We start from the raw sequence: 18,036 nt of genomic DNA, 5'->3' as shown, positions 1-18,036 counted from the left end.
AATGAGAATTATGTAGGGATGGCAATGTGGCTATATCCTAACATTAAGAAATATCTTATTAAGCTTAGCCCTTAAAAGGGAGGCTCTTATCCCCAGTTATCTGGGAGATGTTAACTGGCAGGAGGAGGCACCTGCTGGGTGGCTGAAGGGCCAGCTTCAAGTGGAGGTGTCCAGTGCCAGGGACTCTTTGCAGAGCCCATGTATAAATGGATTAGAGAGGTGATAACAGGTCCTTGATCTTGCTTAAGCTGGCAGAGTGGCTTTGATTTCATTGTAGGTTATTTTAAGCCAATTTCCCTCTAATGATATTTCTTGCTAAAATAGTCTTTACTTTCTAGAGCAGGTCTTTAAAAATAAAGCCAAGGGGGGAGGGAAGGAAGAGGAAGGGTAGGATGAAATTCAGTGTTTCTTTGCTGAGTAATTGCAAATGTATGGTGTCCTGCAGAGTGTCCACAACTGTTTGTTGGAGAGCAGAGCTGAATTGGTCATCCCAGGCCGTTGTGTTGAGCTGTTGGTTCTCCTGGTGTGGTTTGAGCATCTCCCACTGCTTGGCCCAGCAATGGTCCTTAGGGCAGCTGCTGTATGTGGGAATGGGAACTACCAGAAGCCTGTAGTGTTTCTGCAAGTTGTCTCACTTAGCTCTCTGCAGAAGACTGCCACTCGTGGGGTTTGTTTCTAGCTTGTTTTGCTGGGGTTATTTTCTTGAGGCAGAACTTTCCATTTTCTTTACTGGCTTACTTTGTTTCTGTGCAGAGGAAGGTCAAGGTTTGAATCTTGATGCATTTATTATTGATAGCATGTGTTGAGAACATTAGAGGAATGACTAATGGCCTTGTCTGTGCTGTAGCAGTGCTGTGTTGGAAGGCTATCTGTTACCAGTGTGTGGTGCGGTGAGAGGCTGAGCTCGGTAAGCTGTTACTAGAATAAAATCCTCCCCAAAAGCTGTAGTGACCTTCCAATGCTGTTACTAATCCTGATATAGAATCACAGACTGGTCTGGGTTGGAAGGGACTCCAAGCATCACAGAGTTCCAACGCCCCTGCCACAGGCAGGGCCACCAACCTCCAGGCCTGGAGCTACACAAGGTTGCCCAGGGATCCATCCAACCTGGCCCTGAACACCCCCAGGGACTGGGCACCCACCCACTCTCTGGGCAGCCTGTTCCAGCCCCTCACCACTTTCTCTGTAAAAAACTTCCCCCTAATTTCTAATTTAAACCTTCCCTCCTTCAGCTTCACTCCATCCCCCTTGTCCTGCCAGTCTCTGCCCTTTGAACAAGCTGATTCCCTCCTGTTCCTCTGCTCCCTTCAGGGATGGGAAGGCTGCAATGAGGTCCCCCCACAGCCTTCTCTTCTCCAGGCTGAACCAGCCCAGCTCCCTCAGCCTCTCTCCGTAGGGGAGCTGCTCCAGCCCCCTGATCATCTTTGTGGCTCCTCTGACCCCTCTCCAACAGTCCCACATCTTTCTTGTCCTGGGGCCCCAGCTCTGGACACAGGACTCCAGCTGGGGCCTCACGAAGGCAGAGCAGAGAGGGACAATCCCCTCCCTGTCCCTGCTGGCCACCCATCTTAAACATGAAGCTCTTAACTGATGAATTCCAATAATAAAAGCTAACAAGGAAACTTCTTGTATGGTTTTTGTTCATGCAGCTGAGCAGTGGTCCTTAATGTCCTTTCAAGTGCAGTGGACAAATCTTGTTGCTACTTGGCACCCATGTGTAGTTATACTCCAGATTATTTTGCCCCCACCTGGACTCTGTGATCTTGTTGGTTTGGGGTGCCTCTGTGACATGACTGACACTGACCTCCTGAGTGCACATCAGAGCAGGAGTTAGTTTTAACTCTGTCCTTTACATGTCATTCCAGGCATCTGAAGAGGCCTCACTCCGGGCTTTGGAGAGTCTCATGACAGAGTTTTTCCACAATTGCACAACGAATGAGCGGAAACGTGAGATAGGTGAGTTCACACCACTGCTTGTGCTCTGTCTGACACACAGCTGGCACCTCAGCCTCTCCTGCTTGCGTATGGACTTGAAGTAGAGGCTTATGTAGCTTGGGCTTCAGAGATCTCCATGGCAGGAACCATAGATAAGGAGTATCTAGTAAGTTGGTTAGAGTAGAAGGATGTTACGTTTTCTCTGCCTGTATGGTGTTGAATTGCATGTCCATGCAAAACCTCTACCTTCTCCCCAGAGATGGAGCTTGGACTTTGGATGTGTTTAGCCTTAAGAAGGGAAAGCAGAAGAAAGGCTGTCATAGTTAATGTGGAAGGACAAGTAGGAATAGTGAAGCTTAATGGGATTTTCTGGGTTTGGTTGGGGTTTTTTTGGGCTGGTGTTAAGGAATATGTCCTCCTGAAAACCAGCGGAGATGTTACAGGTGCTGTAGGTTACCTTCTTGGTTAATGGCTGTAAATGAGCACTTTGCTTTTGTTCTCAAACTTCTGCCATCTCTGACTTCAGTGTCAAAAGTCTGATTGGCATGAAAGACTTCTCCCAGAAATGTGGCAAAATACAGAATAAGCAACTAGGAAGGCTGGTTTGGGGTTTCTTTTCCTATTCTGGAGATCTCCTGCTGTGGAAGAGGTAAACAGCTTCAGCATCTCTCATTTTCCTGCTTAAGTTGCAGAAAAGAAACCTATCAATTAAGACTCACATTTGATTAGGCTGTAAAAGAGCCCTTTGCCATGTTTGGTTTGGAGCCACTTGATGTGAGATGACCAAGTCCTGTGCCGGAGCATTTGAGAGATTTTTAATACTCTGATCTACATCAAAGTCAGAGCCTTTTGGAGTGATTGCATTAAAACAGGGGGGTTGTATAACTCTGTGATCTGTACTGCCCTTAGCTCTCTCACAGTGACCTGGCATCCCAAAATTTGGCTTCCAGAGATAAAATGGTAAAGCTCCAAATACCGTTTCTGTGTGACTCGTTTTAATGTTCAGCTCTTGGGCTGGTATTTAGGTCAAAACTGTTCTGAAATGACATACCTGGTTTGTGTTCATTATAGCCTTTTTGTTAGATTGCTTTTAATACTTGGGAGTGTGACTATTTTTATTCCTCCTCCAGGTTGTTTGAGCCATTCCCTGGGCAGGGGGTTTCTTCCCTGCTCAGTGTGTTACTGTGCTGTCAGTCTAGGTTGTTACTGATTTGTTTACAGCTTATGAATGTTAATGTAATTATTTTAAAAACTTTGGTTTTTTTTTTCAGAGGAGCTTTTAAATAACTTTGCCCAGCAGATAGGAGCCTGGAGATTCTGCCTCTATTTCCTCTCAAGTACAAGAAATGACTATGTCATGATGTACAGTTTGACTGTCTTTGAGGTAAGATGTGTTCCCTGCTCAGTTCTGCCTGCTGCAGTTTGAGATGGTGATCGATTTTATTTGAAAATGTTTGTCTATAAAAGGCAGTCCTAGTAAAGTACAGTGCTAAAGGATGCTTTTATTGTGCTCTCCTGGAGAGGCTGCTTAATGGCAGACTGAGAGGAGGAGAATATGAATCTTTGTACACAAATTGAAGAATTAATTTCCTGGCATCTCCAAGTACAAATTACCTACGGTTTCAGAGGCTGCTGGAGTTTTCTGCACAATGCTTTTAAGAGTGTTATTGCTTTTATACTCTTCTTATGGATAGAAATACATGCACAATTATCTGATACTGGCTATTGCAAACTCTAATGTGAAGAGGGAAGACAAAGTCGCTTTTGTTTCTCTGACATCTCTCAGTTGTGGTTGATGCTCTTGAACTACATCCTGCAAGCTTGTGCTAGCTGAAGGAGTAAGGTCTCCTTTTAGAAGACCACATCCCACTCTTCACCTATTTATAAAAGAGCAAAGTTATAGTTAAAAGCCTAAATATTGATTTGTGTATCTACTGGAAGAAATGAAAGAACTCTGTGAGCAGTTCTATCAACTGATTTCTCAGTGACTGGTGCAGTGTCTTTCCCTAATGGTACTTGGGGGTTTGGTTGATGTCACACCTCACCCTAGTCCATTTCTGGCTTCTCCATTGTGTCCTTGGCTGGGTTGGCAGTCTGTGCTCCTAAATCAGAGAGGTTTTCTGTCCTTTGCAGTGGGCCACTTTTTAGATAGAGCAAACAACTCTATTCTTAGAAATTTTATAGCTTTGACAAATTGTCTGGGTTGTTGCCGTTGACTTCTTCACTTCAGATGTTCACTCTGGTTATCTGGTGTGTCTGGACTCAAATCTGCAAACTGAATCTGCTTTGCTTTCCTCTCAAAGTGAGCAGTCCTGACATATGGTATGGGAGCTGTTCCCTGCTCCAGGGATGGATGTCACACAAAAGGAGCCCCAATTCATGAAACCGGTTTTCATGAAGAGGAAAACATGTTTGATTCCTGAGACTCTGGAGGGGTGGGGGGAGGTGGTACTGCAAAGGTAACTGTGACCAGAACAAAGAAATCACTGTCCAAGTGTAAAGTGAGGGACAAGAGTCCACAGTTCAGCTGAGAGATTAGGATCTCTCCATTGAGGAGCTTGAATTCCCAAAGTTAACTGCTGTAGTGCTGCATATTCAGCTAGTCCTCTGTAGGAGTCTGTGTAGTCTGCAGCTTCTTCACAGAATCACTAGATTGGAAAAGACCTCTGAGATCATCAAGTCTTCAGTCCTCAACTGTCTGTCCAACCTGAATGTCAGTACAAGTGTGTGTAGAAACACAAGGTTCATTCCCAAAAATAACAGTGAATCTGGAATAAAAATCCCCATGCTCCCCTTCCAGATGAACCACCTGTACTTCTTGCTTTTGGAAAAGAGAACATCTACCTGAAAACACTTCACAGGTGGAGAAAGCCACCACTTCCTGGTCAAATTATAGGACAAAACTCAGTGGGCATCAAGACATTAATATTATAGTTAAAGCATCTTCCAGTTTTACTGGGGCTTCTCAAACTCTCATTCTGGGTTTGCATCGAGGAACTCTCATTTGGTTGGGTCTTCATTGTTTTTAAGCAATGCTTCTGGATCTTCTCTCTAATAAAACCCCAGAACAGCCTCTTTAAGGAACTTAATGTATGACTGTACCTCTACACTGTGAACTGGTACCTCTGTACAGTACATCTGTACTGAGAATTGGATCTGCCTTGACCACAAATAATCTTTCCATGTTCTGCAACAAACCCCTTTGTGGTATCTCTTACTCCAAGCTCTGTGCCTGCAGATGGGTGCTGATGTTGCCTCAGTAGCAGGTCTCCTCACCAAGCTATCCCAAGAGGCTCAACTCCTAAATGGGATCATAGCATGACAGGGAAGTAATCTGCAACTCTGCCTTCTTAGGGATTTTGTCCAGTTTTAAGTGGACTAAAAGCTTTCTGTTGAAGTGGTGCCCTGTCACTGCAAGGCAGTTGCTCTGATGGTTTGCTTCCAGGGATTGGCATCAGAGTGAGCTAAAGCCAAACTCACTTTCTCTCTTTTTTTCTGCTTTGTCCAGGTTTATGCTCCCTGCCCTTTAAAGGGGAAAATCTAGGTCTCCAGGGCAAAATGGTAGTGGAAGTATTTTATATGCATGCCAATTAGTTCTGTTTGACCCAAAATTGGTTAAAATGGTAGGGTGCTGGTTGCTCATGTCTCTTGGTCAATAGAAATGCTGGTGCCTTCAGAGGGCTATTGGGAGTAACTTCTGGAGTGTTGAAAGCCATTGTCCTTTTGTGTAACTTCCATGTTGGAAGGCTTCTACAAATCTGATGTGCCTGTGGTTTTGTCAGAGCTCATCCCTACACACTGCAGGCTCCTTGGGACATCACCAGTACAATGAGTACCCCGTTAGGTAGCCAGGCTTCTTCCCAGTTAGCAGTGCAGGGTTTGCCCTCAGTTAAGCAGCTCTTGCTCTGCCTAGCCCAGTGTATGCACACTCCCCTCTACGTGTTGGGAAAGACATTTGGGTTGGTACGGGGCTGCTGAGCAGCTGAAGCACCTCAACCCCAGCTGTTTGCTGGCAAGCCTGCCAGAGCTCTTCTGAAAGAGAAACATCATCTGCTCAACCTGTTAACACCTGCATGGTTCCTTATCTACAGGTCTGCCCACAGCAGTGGGGAAGGTTCAACTACATCACATAGGAGTGTTTAAGTTTTTTAAGTGGCCAGGCTTGCTCAGCAGAGCAAAGCTTGTAAAGCTTGAAAGGCTTTTCCCTGCATGTGCATTGTGCCCGGGGCGTAAGATGCAGCAGCTCTGTCCCTGCATTTTGTGTCTAAGATGAGCTCATTTGGGAGGTCTGTTTCTTTTCCAGAACCTAATCAATAAGATGTGGCTCGGGGTCCCATCTCAAGACAAAATGGAGATCCGCAGCTGCCTGCCCAAGCTCCTTTTAGCTCAACACAAAACTCTGCCTTACTTCATCAGGAACAAGCTCTGCAAAGTCATTGTGGATATTGGCCGGCAAGACTGGCCGATGTTCTACCATGACTTCTTCACTAACATCTTGCAGGTAAGAAGTTTCTCAGGGCAACACTTGGTTTTGTTCACAGTGAGACATTATTTTATTTCCTTGAGCAGTGACATCCCATGATAAAGATTAAATGGTTACATGAAAAGCAAAGTTACTTCTTAAATTCCTTTTCCTTGCAAATTTTCCAAATAACCCTTAGCTTCTGACATACTGCATTTCTTTCTGGTGTTGTATAAGGTTTTTTGACAAAGGAACAAAACTGTTCCAGAAGTATCAACTGTTCTTTGAATTTTAAATACTTAGCAGCAGTTATTGAAGCTGTAGGGGTTGGAGGTTGTTCTTTGAAGGAAAAGAAGGTCAATGTAACTATGGATGCATCTGGTCTTTAAGTGCAGCTGTTAAGGATTTTTCACCTAAAAGCCAAAGATGCCCTAAGGTGGTATGTAAAGTCACTAATGGAGTGCTGCTGGGGTGCTTTAGAGGGCTCTTTTGGAAAGACTAGAGTATGTATGTGAGGATCCTGGGTGAGACAGTGTCAGTCAGTTTGAATGTTGGTTGTAATTCAGTATCTCCACAGTGAAGCCTTAGCCAGGCTGGAGCCAAACTGGGTTAGTGCAAACCTCCTCCTTTAGTTTGAGTACTTTGTTTCCAGTTGTGTTAAAATTATTCGTAATCGGCTTCAGGAAGCTGGGTGTGTGACTGAAGTGCTGCACAGTTGTCTTCTGCTGACATAATTACATGATTTGAATGCAGCTATGCCCACAGGCAAGCCACAAGGCAGTTCATTTAATTAAAATACTATAAATCAAAGTCCCTGCATATAAGGAGTTTATTTAAGACAAATGGATCTAGCATTAACTGCAAAATCAAAAAAATAAATGCAAACTTGGCATACAAACCTTGTTACTGGCTGGTGTCATCTCTTCTCAGGTAGTTTTCTATAGTTGTGTAGTGCAACATGCTGCAGATTCTTCCTGGATTGTCAATTTGACAATAAATACTCTTGAGACAGCTGTCTATGTTTGCAATTTTGGCTTTTATTTCACCTGAGTCTGCAGCTGAGTTTCTGAGCCTCTACGCACTTTTCTAGCACTTTGGAGCTTGTCTTGAAGGGTTCCAGAGCCCACTTTGGGTATCTGTTTTTCCTTAAGCCTCTCCTTGTCAACTCAGCTTCAGAGGGAAACATTCCCATAAATTAATTTCTATAGCAGACACCCTCCAGAAATGTTCAGAGAAAGTGGGGAAAAAAACACTTCATACTGAACTCCAGGATACCAAAATAAAGAGTAGCAGCAGAGGAACTTGCTTTAGAGTTGCAGATGAGTCTTCTCCAGACTTTCTTCTAACCCAGTTTGAAGCAGCTCTTTGGTTCTTCACCAGTAACTTGTATTCCAGTGCTCTTAAGTAGCCTGTAAAACTTGTACTGCACCACTGGACAGGCAGAGAAGTAACCTGGACTGGTGGTGTCCTTATGCAAAGCCAGTAACTTCAGAGGTGTAAGATTTGCTCAATGTTTCCAGAGTGCCGGTTCATGGCATTGCTACACTTCTGGTACTGTCAGAAGATATTCTGAGAGGACACATTAAGTCTCTTTGCAACTTACTGACAAGTTGTGCCATTTAATCTTCGTTTTCAGCTGCCTGCTCCTGTGCCATTGTAGTTCCTTTCTGAAAGCCAACATGTATCCAGGCTAAGAGAATTTAGATGGGCTCTTCCCCCATGTCTTTCATCCAACTGTGTAGCCTTGGCAGTGCTAACTCAGTCTCTGATTTGATGGGTGAGGAGATTAGGGCAGAGGTCAGCCTGTTAAAAAAATTTCTGACTTGAGGGGTTGCTTGTAGTAACTACTAGTGGCTATAGGCACTTTAGGGAGTAGCACATGGATTGTGTTGGGTGTTGCAGGTCAGCAGCAAAGAGCAGCATTGGATTTCAGCTGAAAATAAAACTTTGGGCCTCTATGAATATATATTTTATGTCCCAGTGGCTAACAGAGGCAAACCCCATTCCTTTCTCCTGTGCTGTCCCTGTGCCTTCTGTCCATGGTGGAAGTTGCTCTTGTTGGGAAGATGTGATCCTGGTTTGTGATGCAGCACGGGTGCAAGGAGAGCTCGTGTTCCTTTGATCTGCTGTTGTAGTGGAAAGGATGGGCTTTTTAATGGCAAGCTGCTTGGCTGATGGGGCTGGCTCCTGACCTGAGCTCTGTTACGTGGTGAAACCGCTGGTGCTGAGGCAATTCTGAGAAGTGATGATGTCAGCAGAAGGCAGTAAACAGAAGGAACAAACTCTTACTGGTAAACATGCTGGAACAGAGAACATGTGCAATGACATTATGAAAGCTCTCTTGAAACCTCAGGGATTCCCATGGTACTTGACCTGTTGCAACACCATAGATTAATGTCTCAGGAAATCAAATAATTGCAGTTCTCTCCCCTTGACATACAACACTGTAAACTCTGGGAACTGGTCCTCCCCCAGTCTTGAAGCACTTGTAAACTGCTAGCAGTGTTACTAACCCCTTTGTCAGCCGATAGCTTTGCAGGATGATATTGTCATGTGTTGCATTCATGTGTTTTCCTCTCAGTTAATTCAGTCTCCTGTGACCACTCCTCTGGGACTGATCATGTTGAAAACTACTTCAGAAGAACTGGCATGTCCACGGGAAGATCTTAGCGTAGCCCGGAAAGAAGAGCTACGGAAGCTGCTCCTAGACCAGGTGCAAACAGTGCTTGGGCTCCTCACAGGTATGAGTTATGGCACTGGCAGCCTTGTAACAAATGTCCTAGTGAGCCTGCACGTGCTGGGTTGGGTGGAGCGACGTGTGGGCCATGTAGTGGCTGCTCCTGCAGTTTGAACGCTCGGCTCGTGGTGAAGTGAGCTGGTGTCTGTACAGCTACGTGTGTCCCGTGACTTAGGAAGGGGGAATTGAGATCGTGTGGTAAGCAGTTGGTAATTACGTCGGGTTTACTAAGAGAAGACAGTGTGTTCCTTGTCAGAGCACTGGAGATGATTTCCACCCAAGTTCTCTTGAGGTCTCCAGGCTGTTTGTTAGATCAGTCGGTCTGTTAGCTGTCAGGCTGTTCTGAACACTATCTCTTTGGGCAGGTATTTTGGAGAGCATCTGGGACAAACACAGCGTTACTGCTGCCACTCCACCACCATCCCCAACTTCAGGAGAAAGTGGTAAGGACACCTAAAGCTATGAGATGATATCTCCATGTACTTAAACTTGCAATATCCTTTGCTGTCTAACCTCTTGTAATACCCTTTCCTAGAGCTTTTCACAGGCCAGCAAATTTCTAGTTGGAAAGACAGACTGTAAGCAATGATGGTTTCCCTTGCAAGGGGATGATGCCTTGCTGGAAATGCCACCTTGTTGACGAGTGCACACTTAGCCTGGTGTTGTGCTTGGCTTGTAAGAAGCTTTCTGAAGTGTCAGCACAGAACGCTGTAACTTCAGTGAGTTGGCATTATCATCTCTGAACCTGAGCTGTAAGTGCATCAGAAACCAGAGTGGAGCAAAACTGAAGCCCTAACTAAAAAAAAACCCATAAAGTCTGGGACTCTGAGCTTTGAAAGCTTTCACCCTGAGCAGTGAAAGCTTTTTTTCTACCTATTCCTGTTAGTCTCTTGTGTGGGTGTTTATCTCATCTAAACTCATTTACACACCTCTCTCTTGCAAAATGGAGGTTGTATTTCTGTGTCCTTGTGCTTGGAGCACATTTCACTGCTACAGCTAAATAGGGGATGGGTGTAGATGGTCCCCTGCCCCCTGAGGCAGAAAGCTGACCTTGATGACCACCAGTGTTCCTTGTGCTTTGATAAAATGTAGGTTATGTTCAGCTTACCCAGGGGTTGTCCAGCAGCATGCAGTGTCTTTTTTTGTTCCTGCTTCTTGGAAAGCAAAGCAAGAAGAGCTACTGTGATGCAGTGCAATCTGAGCTTTGTCTGAAAGTGCTGCTCTGCTTTTTGTGCCCACTGGCACAATTACATCATGTACCTTTGTGGGACCTTAAAGAGTTAATTGAGCATTGCAGATCACCTCCTTATGGATTGTGCTAAGCTTTTGTTAATGTGTTAAGCTGTCTGTGTTAAGCTTTTCTTAATGTTTTTCTTAGTGTTAAAACTTTCATGTTTGGGTTTGAGATGGAGCAGAATTTCAAGTGCTTCTTCTCCACAGAAGAACTTAAGATGCTTTTCTATTTACATACAAAACAAGAAATACTTCCTTGGGGGAAAAATTTGCTACAGTTAGCAAAAATTTGAAGAAATTAATACTAACACAAAAGAACAAAACTTGTAGTATGATTTGGCAAGAGTGAACTTACTGCTGGAAGAGGGCAGGAGTGCCAGCTTCACCCAGCCTGGCAGCAAGAGCCTCAGTCCTTTGTGGTGTTGAGTATGGTTGGGGTTTTCCACAGTAAAAACCTGGTTTATATTGGTATTCCTTAGGGGAATCAACGTTTTTAAAGGGTAGATAGTGGCAGGACAAGGGGGATGGAGTGAACTAAAGGAGGGAAGATTTAAATTGGATATTAGGGGGAAGTTTTTTTACAGAGAGGGTGGTGAGGGGCTGGAACAGGCTGCCCAGAGAGGGCGTGGGTGCCCCAAGCCTGGGGGTGTTCAAGGCCAGGTTGGATGGATCCCTGGGCAGCCTTGTGTAGCTCCAGGCCTGGAGGTTGGTGGCCCTGCCTGTGGCAGGGGGGTTGGAGCTCTGTGATCCTTGGGGTCCCTTCCAACCCAGATCATTCTATGATTCTATGGTTCCTTGTTTGTAGCAAGTGCCTCAGCTGCTAATAACCATACTGGGTGTGTACAAACCATCTTGAATTGTTCCCTGAGCCCCAGCACAGGCTGGGAGGTTCTTGTTAATGTCCAAGGGCACGCCTGCAGGACAGGTACCACCCCATGGACAGCAGGTTCCAGAGGTGCTAGGAACTTAAACTGATACCACCCAGAAAATCAGGTTTTGTTGTCTGGAGTTGTGATAAAAAAAGAGACCAAACAGTGAAAGAAATTCTGGGTCAATTTTTGGAGGAAGCCTGTTGGAGGTGACCTCAGATCCTCAGTGAATTGCTGGATGGTGCTATTGCCAAGGCAGCTTTTCATTCCCCTCTGCATTCACCTTGTGACTCAAGAGCATATATCTCAAAGTGAAAGTACAAAGCATGTCCGTTCTGGGTCTTCCCTTTCTCCCTTTTCCAGCAAGACAATCAACCTTCTTACACAGCATGTTTTTCAAGGTAATTGCTGGTAATTACAGCTACACTGACCCTTCCTTTAGAACTTAAGGCTTAATGTCATTGGGCTCTGCCTGTGCAAACTTGTTTATTTGAAACTTTCTCAGTCTTTTGAAAATTATTTATTTTATTTCCTGAGCTCTTCTTTCACTGTTTTCTCCATGTTAAAATTGCTTCTGCTTCAGCTTCTTGAAGTCCCAAGTGAAGAGCACTGAGGGCTTCCCTCTTGTCCAGTGCCTGCTCACTTTTGGTGTTTCATGAAGGACTCATTAACCAAACATCCCCTGGGTCACGATGTGGGGGTGTGATGGGTTGAAAGATCTGCAGGGTGCAGGAAGAGCACTGCTGGGGTTACTGACCTGGAGAACCACTGGGGATTACAGCTGGATACACGTTGGTAGCTGTGAGGTGGCAGTCTGGGCATTGCACATCTGGCCTTTATCTCCAGGCAGAGATGAGCACATCGCTGCAAGGTGAACTTGGGGGAACGGATTAAAGCTGAAGGAGGGAAGGGTTAAATGCCATATTAGGGGGAAGTTCTTTCCAGAGAGAGTGCTGAGGGACTGGAACAGGCTGCCCAGAGAGGGGGTGGGTGCCCCGTCCCTGGGGGTGTTCAAGGCCAGGTTGGATGGGGCCTTGGGCAACCTTGTGTAGCTCCAGGCCTGGAGGTTGGTGTCCCTGCCTGTGGCAGGGGGGTTGGAGCTCTGTGATCCTTGGGGTCCCTTCCAACCCAGACCAGTCTATTATTCTGTGATAGAGGACAAACATGGGTTTAGTGAAACTGCTGTTTAAAATCTGCATGGGAGATTTTCTCTGCCCTTAAAATTTGTGCAATCTGCAGGCTGACCAAATCTCTATCCACACCTTGTTACGCTTGAGTCTCATTCATGCAGCAAAGTATTTCTGTTCACTGGTGACACTTAAACTCTTCCATTGCTTAGAAGAGGCCATCACCTTTATTTTTCCTCTCTACGTTCAGGTGACAGTAAAGATGTTTGAAAAGGCAAAATTTCAGAGTCCCTATAAATGTATTATATCTTCTGCCAGAGCCAAACTCTCTTTAGGAACTTGGAAAACCTATGCTTCCTTTTTTTGCTAAGGGAAGCAGAGTGAAATGGTTACTTGCAAGTCTTGCATAGTTTTTAAATAGCACTTGAAGACAATGTTAAACTCATTTCTCATACTGCTTAAGCAAAGGAGCTCTCATCATGTCTTGTGCTGGGAAACATTGGAGTTATTGCATCAATACAGAATTTACTCAGCAATAATGTCTCATCCTCCAAATGTTGTCTCTGCATGATTGATGGCTCTTTATTTATGAATCCCTTCATTTAGACATACTTACTCAGGTATGGTAAACAAATGAGTAACAGAAATGTTTGCTGATGCTTACTGCTGCAGAACAACCTGATCCCTGCTCCTCCTGAGGAGTTTTCTTCTCCTTTTTCGCAAACACAGTCCATCCTGTAAGCCTGTCACCTGTTTGCAGACACCAAGTATAATTTAAAATGCTCTAAACTGCGAGCTTTGTTAATACAACTGGGTGCAAAGTACTCAGGCCAACTGCCATGAGTTACAGGGATGTAACTTAGTTTCTGGTGTTGATGGGTTAAAAGATGAGAATCTTAGATTCTTTTTTAATTATTACTTGGTGGAGTTTGTCAGACCAAGCATTTGAAAGGAGCATGTGTGCTGCTGTGAAAGCACAATGCAAGTGGCTCTTGCACTGTAGTGTGTTTTTTAATATAATAGAATAGAATCCCAGGGGTTGGAAGGGACCTGGAGAGCCCATGGGGTCCAACCCCCTGCCAAAGCAGCTCCCCAGCTCATATTGCACAGGGTGGTGTCCAGACGGGGCTGGAATCTCTCCAGAGATGGAGACTCCACACCCCCTGGGCAGCCTGTCCCAGGGCTCCCTCACCCTCACTGGGGAAAAGTTCTTCCCCATGTTGCTGTGGAACTTCCTCTGCTCCAACTTGCAGCCATTGCCCCTTGTCCTGTGCCCACAGACACTGAAAAGGGGCTGCCCATTTCCCCCTGCATCCCATCCTTCAGATACTGATAAACATTAATAAGGTCCCCCCTTAGTCTTCTTTTCTCCAGGCTGAACAGCCCCAGCTCACTCAGCCTTTCCTCACAGGGGAGATGCTCCAGGCCCTTCATCTCCGTAGCCTCCTCTGGACTCTCTCCAGGAGATCCCTGTCTTTTTTATCCCAGGGAGCCCAGAACTGGACACAAGACTCCAGGTGGGGCCTGAGCAGGGCAGAGCAGAGGGGGAGGATCCCCTCCTGTGACCTGCTGGCCACACTCCTCTTGATGCCCCCAGGATCCCATTGTCTCTCTCAGCCCCCAGGGCACACTGCTGGCTCATGGCCACCCTGTCACCCACCAGGACACCCAGGTCCTTCACTGCAGAGCTCCTTTCCAGTAGGTCACCCCCAGCCTGTACTGATTCCAGCAGTTACTTTTTCCCCGGTGAAAGACTCTACACTTGATTTGTTGAACCTCAACATATAACTATATGTCTATAGTTAGGAGTGTTACCATCTAATTCAGCTGAAGTAGCACAGTGCCTTAAATTCCCAGAGCAGAGTGATAGGGTGTGACAGGGAGTTATGAATTTAGTGGTGTAAGGCATCGATCTTAATGAAAAGTGGAGACTTGAGAGGAATCTGCTCACACTTGCTTCTGCAGGCTCTGGGAATAGCTCAGTAAATCATACCTGTTGTTGTCATATTCTTAGTGTTGGGTCATTTCACTTGAGAAAAAAAACATAAAATTACCCTGTTTTTCTGGGGAGAACTTAAAATTCTGTAACTTAGCAAGTGCCTGTGGGTTTCTGAAGGTGAAGAGGTTATTTGTACTCAGGGAGGCGAATGTATTAAATGACCTGGGAAGCTGAAGAGGTTTTTCAGCGTGTGGTCTGTGGCAGCCTGTGAGTCAGCGGGCAGCTCCTGTGGGGAAGGGCAGCCTGGCTGCCTGTCTCTGCTTGGGCTTCCATAAAGCTTTCAAGGCTTCTCACTAAAAGCTTTTGAAGGCCATCAGTGATAAAAGGAGCCTCTGCACTGCTGAAAAATGGGTTAGAAGGTAGGAGGTAAAAGGGAAATGGAAATAATCCATGAAGGTCACTTCTGGAGTGCTGTGCTCATGGCTGTACTTGCTAGAGCCCTGGGAAAAGGGCTCAGTAAAAAGTCAAGGGTAGTGAAAAGGAGGCATGACCAAAGCATTGCAGGAAGATGTGTCTGGGCAAATGGGAGGTGAAATGCAAAGCACATGAGTAGAACGTGCATTTGGGCAGGGAGAGCGATTCTCATCTCGTACTAAATCATGGACTCCAAGCTCACTCTCAATATGCAGGATCTCCTCTGAGTGTCAGGCCAGAGCCTTCTGCAAAGCCTTCACTGGGTAGTGTTCAGAGCCAGGTAACTGTCATGGTGCTGTCAGGATTGCACCTGAGCTTTGCTGCAGGGCTGTCTTCCCATATCAGTGGGTGTTGAGTGGGGGCAAAAGCCTTGTAAAAAGGCAGCAAAGGTGACCGAGGGTGGTGAGTGGCTTCCATGTGAGGAGTAAGAACAGTCATCCTCTTCATTCTCAAAGGAACGAAGAGCTGCAGTAGAAAGCTGTTGAGTGACACACCTCGAAGTACTGTGTCCAGTTCTGGTGTTCCTCACCATAAGAAAGACACTGAGGTCCTGGAGCGAGTCCAGAGAAGGGCAACCAGGCTGGGGAAGGGGCTGGAGGGCAAATCTTCTGAAGGAGCAGCTGAGGGAGCTGGGGGTGCTCAGCCTGGAGAAGAGGAGGCTGAGGGGAGACCTTCTCCTCACCTCCCCTGCCCTGCCAGGAGGGTGCAGAGAGGTGGGTGATGGTCTCTTCAGCCAGGGGGCAGGAGCTGGGACAAGGGGCAATGGGCTCAAGCTGTGCCAGGGCAGGGTCAGAGCAGCTGGGAGGGAAAAGTTCTTCCCTGGCAGAGTTGTCAGGGCCTGGCCCAGGCTGCCCAGGGAGGGGCTGAGTCCCCTTCCCTGGGTGTGTTTAACAGACGGGGAGATGAGGTGCTCAGGGATCTGGTTTAGCTTAGGATGGGAATGGTTGGACTGGATGATCTTAAAGGTCTTTTCCAACCTGGTGATTCTGTGACATGTAGAAGCTGAATGGGAAGAGATTGCTTCTTTTCCCTGTTTGGGGTGTGGGGGGTAGGAAATGAAACTAGCAGCTGGCAGCCCCAGACAGCAACCATCTTTACACAGTGTGTGGTTACGCTGCAGAGCTCTTGTCACAGGAGGTTGTGAATCGGTCCTGGAAGATTTTGTGGCTTTAGTTGGAGGCTGGATAAATTTGTGAGGGAGAAATCCTGAGGCTTTACAGAGTTTTTGAAGCCTGTCCTGGCTCAGTAAGCTTTTGGAGGTTGAGGTGAGCTTTTGGTGCCTGTGGTGGGCTTTGGGTCACTGAGGACAGCTACTGTACTAGGTAGACTTATTGGCTGGAGTTGGTATGTCTGCTCGTGCGTCATACACAACCAGAAGGAGCTCTGCCAAGGCTTGGTGGAATGTGGATGTCCCAGAGAACTTGTGCAAGTTCACATGAAGGATGCTTGACCTTGTGAGGGGGACCAATTTTATAATAATTTCCAAAAATGCATCCCCTGGCATCGCTGTTATCATCTGAACAACAGTTTGGGAAATGGTGGAGTGCACAATTGTTAGTCTGTCTTGGTTAGATCTTTGTATGCTGACTTGCTGAGCACTGGAGGCTCTGATGGCCTTTGCTTTATAGCTCGGGCTGGCAGTGGCAGGATTTGGAGGTGGCTGCCTTGGTTTATAATGCAGGCATGTGCTTTGTTCCCTAGGTGACCTCTTAAGTAGCCTGTTGCAGAGTCCCAGTGCGGCCAAATTATTGAACCAGCCAATCCCCATCCTTGATACAGAAAGTGAATATGTATGTTCCCTGGCACTGGAGTGCCTGGCACACCTCTTCAGCTGGATCCCTTTGTCTACCAGTATCACCCCATCACTCCTCACCACCATTTTCCACTTTGCTCGCTTTGGCTGCGACACCCGCGCCCGGAAGATGTCTTCTGTCAATGGCAGCAGCCAGAACTCGGTGCTGGGACAGGAGCGTGGCCGGCTTGGCGTCTTGGCTATGTCTTGCATCAATGAACTAATGTCCAAGAACTGTGTGCCTATGGAGTTTGAGGAATATTTGCTACGGATGTTCCAGCAGACTTTCTACCTCCTGCAGAAGATTACCAAGGAGAACAATGCCCACACAGTGAAGAGCCGGCTAGAGGAACTGGATGAAAGGTAAGAGCCATCAAATGGCCAAGTAGCTGTGCTAGGGCTTCTTGCTTTCTAAAGGACTGTTGTTGTTATTATTTTGTGGTCATGCATGGTGTGTCTAATGGCCTTTTTTTCAGAGTACTGTGCTGAGGGAGACTGGCAGAAAGGTAGGTGCCCACAGGTAAGGTTCTGGTAAGGGGCTGAGTTTGCTAAGGGACCGTGGTGGCACAGGTTTGTATTCTTTCCTGTCCTTTTCCTCCCCGTTTCCCCCGTTCGTTACTGTTTGACTGCAGGTCTGAGGTGGCACAAGAGCTGAACCTGCCCTTCATTCAGTTGTAACAGGAAACAGAAGAGGCTCAGTGAGGTAAAGGCACTGCAGTATTCCATTTCCTGGTCAGTATCTGCCTTCTCTGCCTAAGCTCAAACCTACAAAGAGTGGGTAGATACTCTGCGAGTCATGACTTGAAAGAAAACAGAAGTAGTTTCCTATCCTGTATTGAGATGTGATTATTTCTGATTGCTTTTTTTACTTTTCCCTATTTTTACTTTAAAACACCACCCAAAGACAGCTCAGGGAGCTCCATTCCCAGCAGCTGTGAATGGCTCCACCGCAGAGGCCGTCTGGCATGCTTGACAGGAGGCAGCAGGGGAAGTGGCAGTGCCTTGGGAGGCTGCTGACTGGCATTTGCCAGCAAGTTACTACCGACCTGGTTGCCTAGAACAGCTCGACTCTTTCATATCCTGCTTTCCTATTTGTAGGAGACAAAGTGAGACCCATCTTGCTGGTGTGTTGAGAGGTTGAAGCCATGTGTTGGCAGGGCGGTGGCAGCGGTGATGGCTTGATGCTGCCTGTTGGCGCAGGCTCACCGTGTGAGCGTGTGCCGTGGCAGGCTGGTGGTGGCAAATAGTATCTTGCTATGGATGTTTGATGGTGGAAAGAGATTCCTGGTGCTGTTCTATAAGATACTGCTGTTCCCATAGGCAGCAGCAAGGCTGTTGAAGATTTTTTGCTTGGGTTTTGAGAAGAAACAAATGTAGGGAAAAAAACAAGCCCCCATGTGTCCCTAGAGATGACTTGTGTGTTTTGTCTGTAAAAGGCCCCTTTTCTGAACCTTCACAGACACTCATA

At 46.4% G+C, this 18,036-nt stretch overlaps 1 protein-coding gene across 1 annotated transcript in view; it reads left to right on the top strand.

Annotated features, from left to right (window-relative positions):
- The first annotated feature begins 1,871 nt into the window (after positions 1–1,871).
- XPO6 (exportin 6) overlaps positions 1,872–18,036 on the top strand; it is a 43,713-nt gene continuing 27,548 nt past the window's right edge. Inside the window, exons 1-6 of the mRNA XM_084270988.1 lie at positions 1,872–1,956; positions 3,207–3,319; positions 6,239–6,436; positions 8,979–9,138; positions 9,500–9,577; positions 16,478–16,931. Of these exons, the coding sequence (XP_084127114.1) occupies positions 1,905–1,956; positions 3,207–3,319; positions 6,239–6,436; positions 8,979–9,138; positions 9,500–9,577; positions 16,478–16,931 (1,055 nt within the window). The 5' untranslated portion in view covers positions 1,872–1,904. The remainder of the gene's footprint in view (positions 1,957–3,206; positions 3,320–6,238; positions 6,437–8,978; positions 9,139–9,499; positions 9,578–16,477; positions 16,932–18,036) is intronic.

This window comes from Gallinula chloropus, assembly GCF_964237585.1.
Source record: "Gallinula chloropus genome assembly, chromosome: 15".
Lineage (NCBI taxonomy): Eukaryota > Metazoa > Chordata > Aves > Gruiformes > Rallidae > Gallinula > Gallinula chloropus.
The sequence above is the reverse complement of the archived record's forward strand: the minus strand, read 5'-3'. Positions and strand labels throughout refer to the sequence as shown.